The sequence below is a fragment of the Lithobates pipiens genome, unplaced genomic scaffold, assembly GCF_037356315.1.
Source record: "Lithobates pipiens isolate NorthernLeopardFrog02 unplaced genomic scaffold, aLitPip1_a1.2 Scaffold_18, whole genome shotgun sequence".
NCBI classification, from domain to species: Eukaryota; Metazoa; Chordata; class Amphibia; order Anura; family Ranidae; genus Lithobates; species Lithobates pipiens.
This window is the reverse complement of record NW_027507758.1, coordinates 470,429,130-470,444,141: the sequence shown is the minus strand read 5'-3', so window position 1 is coordinate 470,444,141 and position 15,012 is coordinate 470,429,130. Positions and strand designations below refer to the sequence as shown.

At 43.0% G+C, this 15,012-nt stretch overlaps 1 protein-coding gene across 1 annotated transcript in view; it reads right to left on the bottom strand.

Moving 5' to 3' along the window:
- SGPP2 (sphingosine-1-phosphate phosphatase 2) overlaps positions 1-11,042 on the bottom strand; it is a 77,078-nt gene extending 66,036 nt beyond the window's left edge. The window contains 2 exon segments of the mRNA XM_077488304.1: positions 10,678-10,747; positions 10,749-11,042. Of these exon segments, the coding sequence (XP_077344430.1) occupies positions 10,678-10,747; positions 10,749-10,906 (228 nt within the window). The 5' untranslated portion in view covers positions 10,907-11,042.
- Between the last annotated feature and the right edge of the window lie 3,970 nt (positions 11,043-15,012).

The following is a 15,012-nucleotide window of genomic DNA, read 5'->3' as shown; positions in this document are numbered from 1 at the left end:
TTCAACCTCACCTACTATGTAACTATGTAAGGCAAGTGTGATACTGCAACAAAAAGTAGCTCACAAACTAGAGTATTAAACTCTTGTGTGACTAGACAGTTTGTTTTAAGTTGAGGACTTTAAAAAGGCAGAAGGTTTTTTAACCTTAATGCATTCTATGCATTAGGGTTAAAAGCAGTGGCGTAACTAGAACCTTCAGGGCCCCGATGCAAGAAACCATGAAGGGCCCCCCTGAACCCCAGCCAGGGCCCTTCCCTCCGAGTCCTGCGGTGGAACTCCAGGGCATGGTCACAGGTATGACCTTTGTGAGCCCTGTAGTTCCACCACTGGTATCAGTAGTTTTTTTTTTATTATTTATTTTTTTAGGTGCCCCATTGGGGGACTGTCCCTAGGCAGGATGGGGTCCCCGTCCCCAGAAGAGATGAGGTCCTTTTCTCCAGGGCAGATGAAGTTACTGCCCCCAGGTGAGAAGGGGTCTCTGTCCCCAGGGGGAGATGGAGGGGTATGTAATGGTGTGTGGGGGGATGGGGTCCTCTCACTCACCATGACCAAGCTGTAGGCCACGCACTCATCCATGTTGGCCTGGGCTCCATCCAGTGTGCTGGACGGGCGATCAGCATATCTCCCAGAAAGACCTTTCATCATCTGTGTATGACGGGGGAGGAGAAGGTCTGGCAGACAAGCCTGCAGTGTCCTCCGGGAGCTGTCTCTCATAGGGCTGCACTGCATTTGTGTGCTTAAAGTTTGTTTACCCGGGAGAAGTATGCAGTGCAGAGTGAGCCGGACTCGGCGCGGGGGGGGGTAGTTGAGCATGGAGCTCTGCTAGTCACCCTCCACCTCCAGCCACCCGTGTGCATGGTGCACTGGTACCCCTAGCTGCCTATGCTGCTGCTGGCCATATGTAGAGGGGGCTGCATGGGCCCCCTGCATCACAGGGCCCGGTTGCGGTCGCGACTGCTGCACCCCCTATAGTTACGCCCCTGGTTAAAAGCCATCCACTGTCTGTGTCCCCCGCCCCCTCCCTAAACACCTACCTGACACCACTCATGATCCAGCGATGTCCTCACTGGCAGCACCGCTCTGCTCTTTTCCTGCATTCACGGGCTTTACTGAAAACAGCAGGAGCCAAATTCTGTGAGGATGCCCAAATCCTTTAAAGTGGTTCTAAAGCCAAGACATTTTTTACCTTAATGTATACTCTGCATTAAGTTAACCGCTTCCGGACCACCTACCTCATATATACTGCGGCAGAGCGGCCCGGCTGTGGGAAATCCAGTATCCATACATGATTTAGTGCACAAGGTACTGGGCACGCATGCGTGCTGTTGGTGACCCACTCCCACTGTGATTGGAGAGGCAGAACAGCGGTCTGTCTATGTAAACAAGGCCGACTGCCATTCTGTGAGGGAGGAAAATGGAGATCTTGTGTTTCTGCTAAGCTGAAATACGGATCTCTGTTTTCCTACAGTCACAGCATTGCCCTCACAGTTAGAAAGCACCTCCCTAAGGGCGCACTTAACCATTTGATCGCCCCCAATGTTAAACCCTTCCCTGCCAGTGTCATTTATACAGTGACAGTGCTTTTTTTTCAGCACTGATCACTCTATTGGTGTCACTGGTTCTCAAAAAGTGTCACTTAGTGTCAGATTTGTTCACCGCAATGTCCCAGTCCCACTAAATTCACTGATCGCCGCCAATAACAGTAAAAACAATAAAATAAAAAGTCAATATTTCTAGCCCATAGTTTGTAGACGCTATAACTTTTGTGCAAACTAATCAATATACACTTATTGAGATTTTTTTTACCAAACATATATAGCAGAATACATATTGACCTAAATTGATGAAGAAATTAGATTTTTTACATTTTTTTGTTAGATATGTTTTATAGCAGAGGTGATCAAATACCACCAAAAGATAGCTCTATTTGTGGTAAAAAAAAAAAAAAAGACATTGATTTTATTTGGGTACAGCGTCGCACGACCAGGCAATTGCCAGTTAAAGAAACACAGGGCAGTATCGCAAAAAATGGCCTGGTCAGGAAGGGGTTAAAAGTCGTTAAACAATGTCCCAGTAGTTGCATTACCCCCTCACCCCCCTAAATACTTACCTCCTCACTCGATCCAGCGCTGTGCCCATCTGTAGCAACTCTCTCCATGCATTCAGAGGACAGAGAGGGAGCGCAGGAGCCATTGGCACTGCTGTCAGCTAAATCCTGTGAACAGGGGGGGGGGGCACTGGGGGGCAGGGCTAAGCCACGCTGTATGCATTTATGGACACACACAGCCTGGCTTGGGAGTGCACTCACATGAGTGCCCCCATAGCAAGCGGCTTGTTATGGGGGCACTTGGAGAAAAGGAGGAGTAGACAGCACTGGCGTGGGACCCCAGAAGAGGAGGCAGTACCCAGGGCCCACATGTTTATTTTTTTGTCAATTTCTTGCCTGTTAGTCTTGAAAATGGCCAGAATTGCCTCCATAGACTTCAATGAGTTTGATTAACACCTTCAGAACTGAACCCAGGCACTTTCCCTAGTACCCTGTTTCCCCGAAAATAAGACCTAGCATGATTGTAGGTGATGGCTGCAATATAAGCCCTACACCCCAAATAAGCCCTAGTTAAAGTCCTTGTAGGTCTTATTTTAAGGGTAGGGCTTATTTTCGGGGAAACAGGGTAGGGCTTATATTGCAGCCATCACCGACAATCACGCTAGGTCTTATTTTTGGGGAGACAGGGTATGGTGTTATTCATATCCATCGCACAGGCTTAGGAGTTTCAGGGGAAAAGAGTTAACACTTTACTTAGTGCCATTAAAAAATGCCATTCAAGAAATGGGTCACCTTTGTAAGCATCCTATAGATTGCTATAAATAAATTCAATTTAGGATTTGACTGCCCTGCCCCTGCTTTATAATAGGACGTTTATATGGAAAGAGAATCCATACAGAGTATAGGCTTGCAATGGATGTGTATATTAGTTGTTTTCGTTACAGTTGACCTGTTGGTGTCAAGAAACAGTAACTACCAACAGTCACAGACAACAATAGGATAATTCCAGTACTAGTCAGAAGAACAGGACGAATGCCTACACTTGTAGGTTACTGAAATTTGAAATGAGGAGCTAGTATGCACTAACAAGGACAAACATGGGGCTAGTCTGGCAATCTAAAACAACTCAAGAAACATTTAAAGGCAGTTTCCTTAGGCCGGACATAGGTGGTTCCTACTGAACAGGCCAAGATTCCAACCATGATTGGGCAGGCTGAATGTAACAGGTCGATCAACTTGGGTACAACCAGCCTGCTGGATTTCCTTGCAATTATTGCTAGAAGTTGCTATAGCCGCTAGCAATAATCACTGTCTCTGGCAGGAGGTATTCCCTTGTCAGCACTGTCTGTGTTGATGGGGGAATGGTAAATTTCTTTCCTGAAACAATGGGTTGGAAATTTGCACTGTCTACTGCCTGCCTTAGTCTTCCAAAGATCACTGCTGGTTGGGTGCCATTAGCTGAACAGTGCACATGCTTTCCATCTAATATCAGTAATTACAGCTCCATCCACATTTCTCATTTAGGCTGGGTTCACACTGAAGCGATGCGGGAACGCCGCAAATCAGCGGCGGGTTCCCGCATCGCGTGCCTCCCGGTGGCAGTTCACACTGCCCTATGCGAACTGCTGGGAGTGTCAGTGAAACGTTAATAAAAACAACAAATTCTCCTGCGCTCTGGTTTCTTGGTCTTTGAAATGTGATATAGACAGTTTGAAATGGTGTTGTCACTAAGTCTTGCAGCCCTCCTTTAGAACATTGGGTGTTCAAATACTATATGTATAGTGAAACGTTAATGACACCCCCAGATCAGTTCGCATATCGCAGTGTGATCTGCAAACTCGGACAGGAATCGGATCGCATGGTGTGAACACCCATGCGATCCGATTCTGCTGCGGACCAAAAAAAGGGTCCTGTGCGAGTTTGGGGCGGGTGCGATGCAAGTTCAGCCATACTATCTGTATGGCTGAACTCGCATCGCACACAGATCGGATGTGATTTGCACTGCAGTGCGGTGCGAATCATATCCGGGTCTCCTAGCCACAGCAGTGTGAACCCAGCCTAAAAGCAAAAACATCTTGATAGGAACCTGGTGTTGCCATCGCTAACATAGCCTATAACTCCTACCTTTTAAATGCTATAAATACATTGCTTTCTTCATATTCTATGGGGTCACATGACCACAATGCCTTGGACCCTCTGTGTTATGTACAGGGGTATGGGGTGCAATGCCCTCAAGCATGACATCACCCACCTGCATCCAAGGCTCTAGATGTTGACGGAGGAAGCAATAGTCTTCTCCCACCAGTAACCAGCTGGTGGGAGAAGACTATTGCAACCAGCAGGCCAGGGCTTTGCTATTGATTGAAATGTGTTTGAAAAAATTCCAAGTTCAAAAATATCACAGATCCAAGACACAGGATGGCAGCAATAATGTTTAACACATTTCACGTAGGATGCGCTTAGACATAATAAGTCGATTAACCACATAGATAATGAAGGGAAAAAAATTGTGCTTCATTGTATGCCAACAGTATTTTTATAAGGTGTCTTAACTTTTACTTTAAGCCTCATTTACCCAGCTGATTAAGGCCATAGTGCAACAATAATCAGCGTACATCTGCAGCTTAGATCACAGGTACAAGTATAGGAAACCAGTACAAATCAATGACAGGTACCGCTGCTGTCCATGGCCGTTCACATGTAACTGTACATTATTCGGCTACATGGGGTTAGAAAAAGATGAGCGGTCCTCTACACAGACAGTTTACTCTGATTCTTTTCACCATACTGCATTATTTTGCTGTGTGAATGAGGCATTTTGGCTGCTGCAAACATTTTCATCTCAAACTGAATTTTTTTCCTTCATGCATGTTCATGTTCTGTTGAGGTATTGGTTTATGATATGTGGAAATGCAGGTACTAGCGGCAACCAATCAGAACCCTGTATACATTTGTGCTCATAAGTTTACATACCCTGGCAGAATTTATGATTTCTTGGTCCTTTTTACAGAGACTATGAATGATAACACAATAACATTTCTTTCACTCATGGTTAGTGTTTGGCTGAAGCCATTTATTATCAGTCCACTGTGTTTACTCTTTTTAACCCTTTCATGACTAAGCCTATTTTTGACATTTGGTGTTTACAGGCTAAAATTCATATTTTTTGCTAGAAAATTACTTAGAACCCCCAAACATTATATATATATATATATATATATATATATATATATATATATATATATATTTTTAGCAGAGACTCTAGAGAATAAAATGGCGATTGTTGCAGTATTTTATGTCACGTGGTATTTGCGCAGCGGTGGTTTTAAACACAACTTTTTGGGGAAGGGGACACTTTCATGAATTAAAAAAAAAAACTAAACAATAAAATTAGCCCAATTTTTTTGCATAATGTGAAAGATAATGTTACACCGAGTAACTAGATACCAAACATGTCACACTTTATAATTACACGCACTCGTGGAATGACGACAAACTACGGTACCTAAAAATCTCAATAGGCAACGCTTTAAAAAAAAAAATTCCAGTTACCAGGTTAGAGTTACAGAGGAGGTCTAGTGCTAGAATTATTGCTCTCACTCCGATGATCGTGGCGATACCTCACATGTGTGATTTGAACACCGTTTACATATGCAGGCGCTACTTCCGTATGCGTTTTCTTTGCTGCGCGAGCTCGCAGCGACGGGGGGGGGGGGCGCTTTAAAAGATTTTTTTTCTTATTTATTTTATTAATTTTTAAATTAATAAATTGTTTAAAAAAATAAATAAAAATTTGATCACTTTTATTGCTGTCACAAGGAATGTAAACATCCCTTGTGACAGTAATAGGTGGTGACAGGTACTCTTTATGGAGGGATCGGGGGTCTTTTACACTTCAAAGTATTCAGATTGCCAAAAACTGCGATTCTGAATACTGTATTTTTTTAAATCCGGCGCCATTGGCAGCCGAGTAAACAGGAAGTGACGTCATGACATTTACAATTAGGAGACTGGAATGACGCCACTAACGGCGTCATTCCAGTCCCTCCCTAGCCGCTGGAAGCCCCTCCTACCTTTTGGTCCAGCCCTGCTTTGACTGTCAAGATGGCACTGGAAAAAAACTTCTAAAAGTTTTTTTTTTTTTACATCACTAAGCTTTTCTAAAACTTGCTGCTTCATAAAATAAATACCTGGTGATCCTGCCAGTTCATGGCTTGTACCTGCAGGGTGACAATGCTATTTGGCCTACTGTGAATTTACTGCAGTGTTATCACACTGTGCAGTGGTGTCACGAACATGATGAGGATGAACGTTGGCACTGCTTTTACAGTACAGTCCACATTTTCCAATGGGGCACCCTGCATCTGGAGCAAGTGATGCTGGATATCATTTTGGATCTATCCTACTGGAGAAAATACTTTAAAAATGGACCCAAAGATGATGTCAAAGGGGCAAAAAAGTGGACTTCTTCACTCCTAAAAAAAAGTAAGAAGTTTAAAAAGAAAAAAGGGACTGGAGAATGACTGTATTGGATGTGGATGGGGTTGGTAGGGTTGGTGGGGGTTGGACTGGAAAAGTTATTTGACCCGCGACTGACATTAATTCCCAACTTTAAAACCTAGAATTTCTATTAGCAAGTAAATGTTTGAACTATGCCTGTTTTCAGCCTGATGGGTATGGTCCAAAGTTACCAAATTACATTATACAATGGTATGTAGCTACAGTGCCTGGAAAAAGTATTCATACCCCTTGATATTTTCCAAATTTTTCATGTTACAACCAAAAATGTGAATTTTTTTTATTGGGATTTTATGTGATAGACCAACACAAAGTGGCACATAATTGTGAAGTTGAAGGAAAATGATAAATGGTTTTCAAATTTTTTTTACAAATAAATATGTGAAAAGTGTGATGTGCCTTTGTATTCAGCCCCCGAGTCATAACTTTGTAGAACCACCTTTCTCTGCAATTACAGCTGCAAGTCTATTTGGGGATGTCTCTACCAGCTTTGCACAACTAGAGAGTGACGTTTTTGCCCATTCTTCTTTGCAAAATAGCTCAAGCTCTGTCAGATTGGATAGAAAGCATCTGTAAACAGAAAGAAAGTCTTGCCACAGAATCTCAATTGGATTTAGGTCTGGACTTTGACTGGGCCATTATAACACAGGAATATGCTTTGATTTAAACAATTCCATTGTAGCTCTGGCTGTATGTTTAGTGTCGTTGTCCTGCTGGAAGGTGAACCTCCATCCCAGTCTCAAGTCTTTTGCAGACTCTAACAGGCTTTCTTCTAAGATTGCCCTGTATTTGGCTGCATCCATCTTCCCTTCAACTCTGACCAGCTTCCAGGTCCCTGCTGAAGAAAAGCATTACCACAACATGATGCGCCCACCACCATGTTTCACAGTGGGGATGGTGCAGTGTTAGTGCTTTTATGCCAAAAAGTTACATTTTGGTCTCATCTGACCAGAGCACATTCTTCCACATGTTTGCTGTGTCTCCCCCACATGGCTTCTCACAAACTGCAAACAAGACTTCTTATGGCTTTCTTTCTACAATGGCTTTCTTCTTGCCACTCTTCCATAAAGGCCAGATTTGTGGAGTGCATGACTAATAGTTGTCCTGTGGACAGATTCTCCAACCTGAGCTGTGGATCTCTGCAGCTCCTCTAGAGTTACCATGGGCCTCTTGGCTGCTTCTCTGATTAATGCTCTCCTTGTCCGGCCTGTCAGTTTAAGTGGATGGTCATGTCTTGGTAGGTTTGCAATTGTGCCATACTCTTTCTATTTTTGGATGATGGATTGAACATGTTCAACGTTTGGGATCGTTTTTTAAAACCCAACCGGCTTTAAACTTCTCCACAACTTTATCCCTGATCTATCTGGTGTGTTCCTTGGCCTTCTTGATGCTGTTTGTTCACTAAGGCTCTCTAACAAACCTCAGAGCTTTGCAGAACAGCTGTATTTATACTGAGATTAAATTACACACAGGTGGACTCTATTTACTAATTAGGTGACTTCTAAAGGCAATTGTTTCCACTAGATTTTAGTTAGGGGTATCAGAGTAAAGGGGGCTGAATACAAATGCACGCCAATCTTTTCACATATTTATTTGTAAAAAAATTGGAAAACCATTTATCATTTTCCTTTCACTTCACAATTATGTGCCACTTTGTGTTGGTCTATCACATACAATCCCAATAAAATACATTTGCGGTTTTGGTTGTAACGTGACAAAATGTAGAAAATTTCAAGGGGTATGAATACTTGTTCAAGGCACAGTATTTAGACCCCATTCACACCTGTGTGACTTAATGGGTGTTGCCCAATGTGCATTAAAGTCCCTTTCACATGAGCACCTCCCCTAAGCAGACCCGCTTGCTCAGCGGGAAATCTCCCTGACGATCTCTGCTGAGCACTCCTGCTCTCCTCTATGGGGCAATCACATGGAAATGGATCGCCTGCCCATTTCCATCTGATCTGATCTGCCAGATGGATGGGAAATAAGAACACCATCCATCTGTTTTCGGCAGAGTGTATCAAATCGAATGGCGGCAGGTGTCAGCGGACATGTGTCCGCCACACCATAGCAGAGACTGGAGGATCCGATCAGGTCTGCCTGAAAAACTGACAGCCAGTGTGAAAAGGGGCCTAAAGCAGAACTATACTCACCTTCTATCCAGCAACGCATTCTCCCAGAGCTCCCCGCCAACCACCATCGGCCTGATCATTCATCTTGGCACTGTTGAAATTTGTATGCTTGGCTCAGTATGTAGGGCATACAGTCAGGTAATGGAACTTTATTGCAGAAGAGACATAGTAAAATCTTGCTGGTTTTCCAAATGTTTTTGTTTTTTACTTAAAGGTTCACTTTAATGCACAACAATATTGATGTTCTTTTCTATGGGACTCATTCACATCTATGCACCGTTATTCCATGTGTTGGGAAAAATAGTACAGGTGCGTTTTTGGTGCATCAGCACACATTTTTGGCCCCATAGACTTTAATGGCAGCATACAAAAAACACATGTAACATGTATTTTCTTGTGTTCTAGTGCCTGACAATAAGCCCCACCTCCTGACAACCTCTACTTTTTTTACTTTCATTAGCCAAACATAAAATGCAGAATGCATGAGAATGCACATTGAAACATGCATCAAAGACACGCATAAATGGCAGGAAAATGTATACCCAAATTGTGTGAACCTAGCCTTAAAATCCCCGGATGCCTCAAATTATAATTGGTACCATACAGAACAAGCAGTCGTGCCATCAACATTAACCACTTCCTGCCCAAGGTACGTCATATGACATCCTTGACTTTGTGCGGGTATATCTGAATGATGCCTGCAGCTACAGACATCATTCAGATATCATCTTTTATTGCTGGCAATTCCATACACCATAAGAACGATCATAGCAGCTGTTCCACCACTTGATCGTTCTTACGGGCGGCAAGAGGTAACGCCCCCCCCCCCTCTTGCCACCCTCCGATGCTTCTACCGACTCACCGCTTCCATCGGTGAGTCGGAGATAGGATCCGCCCACCCCGGATGGTGATCATAGAGATTTCCAGCAGACGAGATGGTCCCTGGAGTCTCTATGAGCGTTCGGATGTTATGACATCACGCCCGGCCTCTGCATTCAAACGAATGGCGCCGCCTCGGATGGGAAGCAGTGATCGTTAATTTTGATTTTAATTTAGTTTAGATTTTATTTTATTTCAGTCTTCCCAGCCTAGAGGTGAGATGTGGGTTCTTATGGACCCCACATCTCACTGTAAAGAGGATCGATTGTTTCATATTCCTATTACAAGGGATGTTTACATTCCTTGTAATAGGAATAAAAGTGATAAAAAAAAGTTTTTTTTTAAAGTGTCAAACTAAAAAAATAAAATAAATTAAAGCGCCCCTGTCCCCGTGTGCTTTCATGCAGAAGCGAATGCAGACGTAAGTCCCATCCACATATGAAAACAGTGTTCAAAACACACATGTGAGGTATCACCGCGAACGTTAGAGCGAGAGCAATAATTCTAGACCTAGACCTCCTCTGCAACTCAAAAAATTGGGGGTTTTTACATACCGAAGTTTGGCAACATTCCACGAGCGTCTGCAACTTTGAAGCGTGACATGTTAGTTATCTATTTACTCGGCATAACTTCATCTTTCACATTATGCAAAAAAATTACTTTAATATATATATATATATATATATATTTTTTTTTTTAAAGCCTGAAACTTTTTTTTTCCAAAAAAAAAAAAAGTATTCGAAATACTGTGCGAGATAAAAAGTTGCAACGACCGCCATTGTATTCTCTAAGGTCTTTGCTAAAAAAACATATATAATTTTTGGGGTTTCAATGTCATTTTCTGTTAGGAGAGAAATGTCAGAATTTGCCTGCATGGGAAGTGGTTAATGCTTAAATCCATTGAATTGCTCTGTTGTTCTCAGCAATTAGACAGTAGAGTATGGAACATTACACCTGATAGGTTGTTATGGGAAACAGCCTTATTTCTTTGAATCTGTATCTCTCCTTTGCATGAATGAAGAGAAGAGTATTACAGTCTCAGATTACAAGTATCATTCAAGTGTTTGTTATTCCAAAAACAACTGAAGGTGAGCGTTTTACCTGCCTATGTGTCCCATTTGCATATGATCCATTGCTGTAGATGTTGTGACCATTTTCCTGGGGAACACCTTCCTCCTTGCAGTCTTCCTGTGTTTCCCCTGTAGGCAGAGGAATGCCCTGAAGCAGCCCCATTAGCCTCTCCCTTTGGATGAAGGGTCAGGCCACAAAACCTCTGGAACTGGGCCACCAGCTGAGGATCCTGCAGAGTTTTGACCAGCTCCAGGGCCATGTTCTATGTAACTGAAACTAGAAAAGAGGTAACAGAACAGATCCAGCCCTTGCTATGCCCTTTGATCAGTATTGATAATGCAAAAAGTAGAGAGCGTGGGAAACAGGTGTTCAGGGAGGTCCTTGCGCCTGCACACACCTTACTACCAAGCACCTGAATCTACAACTGTAACACTTTCCCTGCCAATTCCATCCAAGCAGAAGCACACCTTACATGAGTCAAGGAGCCATTCCCTCCATCATGTCTGCAAAGACAGGTCAGACCTGTTCTACCTTTGTTCTAGTTTAGGGTGGCTCTGTACAGCACAGAGCATGGTTTTATGAAGATCTTTGTCACTGTGAACAGGATTAATGAGTAACTACATTACTTTGGATTGAGAGTAGATTATCATACAATTTACATAGATTTTTGTGTCTGTATAGCCATATCATTTAAAAAAAAAAAAAATTCTTTATTTAAATGCATTTTATTACATAAAAAGAGACAATTATTGGCAATGTATATTAGATTGCAGTCCAGGTACATTAGTCACAGTCCATGCCATATTTTTTTAAAATTCATAATGAACGAAGCGAGGCATAGGACCTCTATCATTAGATGATACATAGTAAATGTGTATGGTAATTGTCTTTGCTGCAACAAAAGTCCTATTCATCTCCATAGTGATTGCAAGTTTCTGTATATACACAGCACAAGTCTATAATGGAATGGACAATTTACATACATATCTACATGAGCCTGACGTACATCTAGCACAGACAAGCGTATGCAGCAATTCCATCCCTCATACAGGGGAACAGAAGTTTTTTCTTCATTACAGACAGCCAGACATAAACCGGTGCTCACTAGACCAGTATTGCTTCAAAAACCTTAATCATTTTTTCTGCTCACAAAACAGGTTTAAAAATTATATTCAAGAGAACCTGAACTCTTATAGTTGTGCCAAAATAAGACAGGCGGAAGGCAAAGGACTAGTAATACATATTATCTGTGGTCTCCCTGTAGCTAATCTTTCCCCAATACAGGCGGTCCCCGGGTTACAAACAAGATATCTTTGTTCTTAGGTTGAATTTGTTTGCAAGTCAGACAAGGTACATTTTTTTAAGTGTAGCTCCAGCCAATAAAATAAAAATTTTACGTTTTTTTGTTAGTTTAGGGAAGGGTTAACATCCCTGTATCATTTGTTTTGCTATCTGTGCCCCTGTTTAGAAGATTTCACCTCACTTTCTGTCCCTATGAGACATCTAGGGGACACCTTTTTTTTCTATGATAACTCTTAACCCCTGTACACGCGGTCGGACATTCCGACAACAAAATCCGTCGGATTTTTTCCGACGGATTTTGTCCGAAACTGGTGTTGCATACACACGGTCGGACAAAGTCGTAGGAAAATCCAATCGTTCTGAACGTGATGACATTCGTTCATTACGACCGGACTACGTTGCAGCTATTAGCCAATAGCTTTGGTCTCGGAATTCTCTACAAATGATCGGACAAAGTCTGATTGGATCATGTTGTCAGAAAATTTTATATCCAGCTCTCAAACTTTGTTGGTCGGACATTCCAACAGAAAAAGTCTGATGTAGCCCACACACGGTCGGATTATCCGACAACATGGTCCGATCGGACATTTTCCGTTGGAATTTCCGACAGTGTGTACAGGGGCTAACAGGAGTGAATTCCCCTTCCTAGAGGTAGATTTCCTCTCACTTCCTGTTGTCTCCCTCCATTTGTGAGTAGGAGTAGTTTGTAAGTTGGATGTTTGTAACTTGAGGACAGCCTGTACTGATTTATTATGCCTTGTTCTGCACCTTGTTTCTATATGGAGTTGGCCATCTTGGTAGAGGCAGGGTTTTGCTTCCTCCTGTCAGAGCCTCCAGCAAGGAGAACAGTCACCGGTATTATCTGTGGTCTCCATGTAGCTAATCTTTCCCCATTACTGATTTATCATTCCTTGTTCTGCAATGTGTTTCTCTCTCTCTATATATATATCTTTTGTTGATATTACCATTTGTACATTGAATGTATTATTATTATCCTTTTCTTTTATAAAGCTTGTATTATTGCCATACTGGTGTGTATCTACTGTATATGCTTATAGTCAAAGAGCTATTCTGGCAGCAGTAGTTTCCCACTTTTCCCACTTACCGTATATACTCTAGTAGAAGCTGAGTTTTTTTAGGCTGACCCCCCCCCCCCCCCCCCCCCCCCCCGGGTAAAACTTGAGTGAGCCGTACCTTTGATTACTAAAACAGCGTGTCTCCCGCTGTGTTATGCATTCTGTTTGGCCATCTATTGTAATAAACCCCCACCTCCTCCTCCTCGTCTGTGATAGAGGAACACTGATACAATGCTGGGAAACTGTATCAGCGTTCTTTCTATCACAGACGAGGAGGAGGCGGGACTTTGTTACAATGGACGGTCGAACAGACTGCATAACACAGCGGGAGACACGCTGTTTTAGTAATCAAAGGTACGACTACAAATGGTCACAGTGAGACTGCAAATGGGCACAATTTGACTGCAAATGGGCACGATTAAAAAGTCACTTTCGGACAGATTGTTCGATAATCTGATCGTTAGTACGCAGCTTTCGACAGCCAATTAAGAAAGTCCGTCCAACCAAGTCCGAAGGGACAAACAGGAAAACTTCGGTCGGGTGACAGCCCATCGTACGAAAATCGTGTAGTCAGTACAGTATGCGCCTGATAAAAGTAATTCGACAAACACCACGCATGATTGGAAACACGAAAATAAACCAGAAGGACACACAGGTCAAACGTATTTGACATAATTTAATATACGTAGCTACGCACAATAGAAGATTTTCCAGAATCATACGATTAAAATCTTACACACATTTTGCACTGTTGTATTCAATCTTAGTTGTATGCAACAAAATGTGAACGATCTGTCTTACGATAATCGGAACGTGTGTACGGGGCATTAGACTGCAAATGGACACAATGAGGCTGCAGATGAGCATTGTTTACCCAGAAGCTGCTGCATTTCCCAGTTTTTTGTGGTAAAATTAGGTGCCTCGGCTTATATTCGGGTCCGACTATAATCGAATATATACTTTGTTTAGATTACTTGTTAATTTTGCAGGAGTTGAGTCCTCTTTGCTCACAGAGGCCCTGTCCTGGATGGAGGCTTTGCCAACTTTATTATTAAACCCACTAATGCCGCGTACACACGACCGGACTTTTCAACATCAAAAGTCCGACGGAATGATTCCGGCAGACCATTCGATCGTGTGTGGGCTGCAGCGGACTTTTGATTTGCAAAAGTCTGACAGACTTTAGAAATGGAACATGTTTCAAATTTTTCCGACAGAACTCCGCCGGACCCAGTTCCTACTGAGAAATCCACTCGTGTGTATGCTAGTCCGACGGACAAAAACCGGCGCGAGGGCAGCTATTGGCTACTGGCTATGAACTTCCTTATTCTAGTCCAGTCGTACGTCATCACGTTCGAATCCATCGGACTTTGGTGTGATTGTGTGTGGCCAAGTCCGTTCATTCGGAAAGTCCGTCAGAACTCCGTCGAAAGTCTGTCGGACCTAGTCCCTCGAAAAGTCCGGTCGTGTGTACGCGGCATAATTCTCTTTACGAAGGTTCCGGTTCTCTTATTTAACTACAAGTTTAGCGCAATTTCCTGGTTGAAGAGGGCCATTTCTCATAACCCCCCCAAAAATGACAGAAAGCTGAGTAATGGGGTTTTCTTGTGATGAGAACAACTCTGTTCCTTTCCGCTGCAGTCGTAAAGAACGGGGTGTTCCTACACCTTACACATAAATGCCTCCACATCCAGCATAGCAAGGCGTTGCTCCTCCATGTTTTTCTCTAAAGCCGCGTACACACGGGCGGATTGTATGGCCTACTTAGTCCGTCATACAATCCGACGGACAGTCCGTCATACTTTCGAATGAACGGACTTGACCACACATGGATGCACAAACAGTCCGTCGAAAGCTTGCGCGATGACGTGTACAGCACGTACGACGGGACTAGAAATAGGAAGTCCAATACACAGCAATGCAACCTTCCGCCGTGTAAATCCTTTCTGAGCATGCGCCATTCTTAGTCAGTCGAACTAGCCTACTG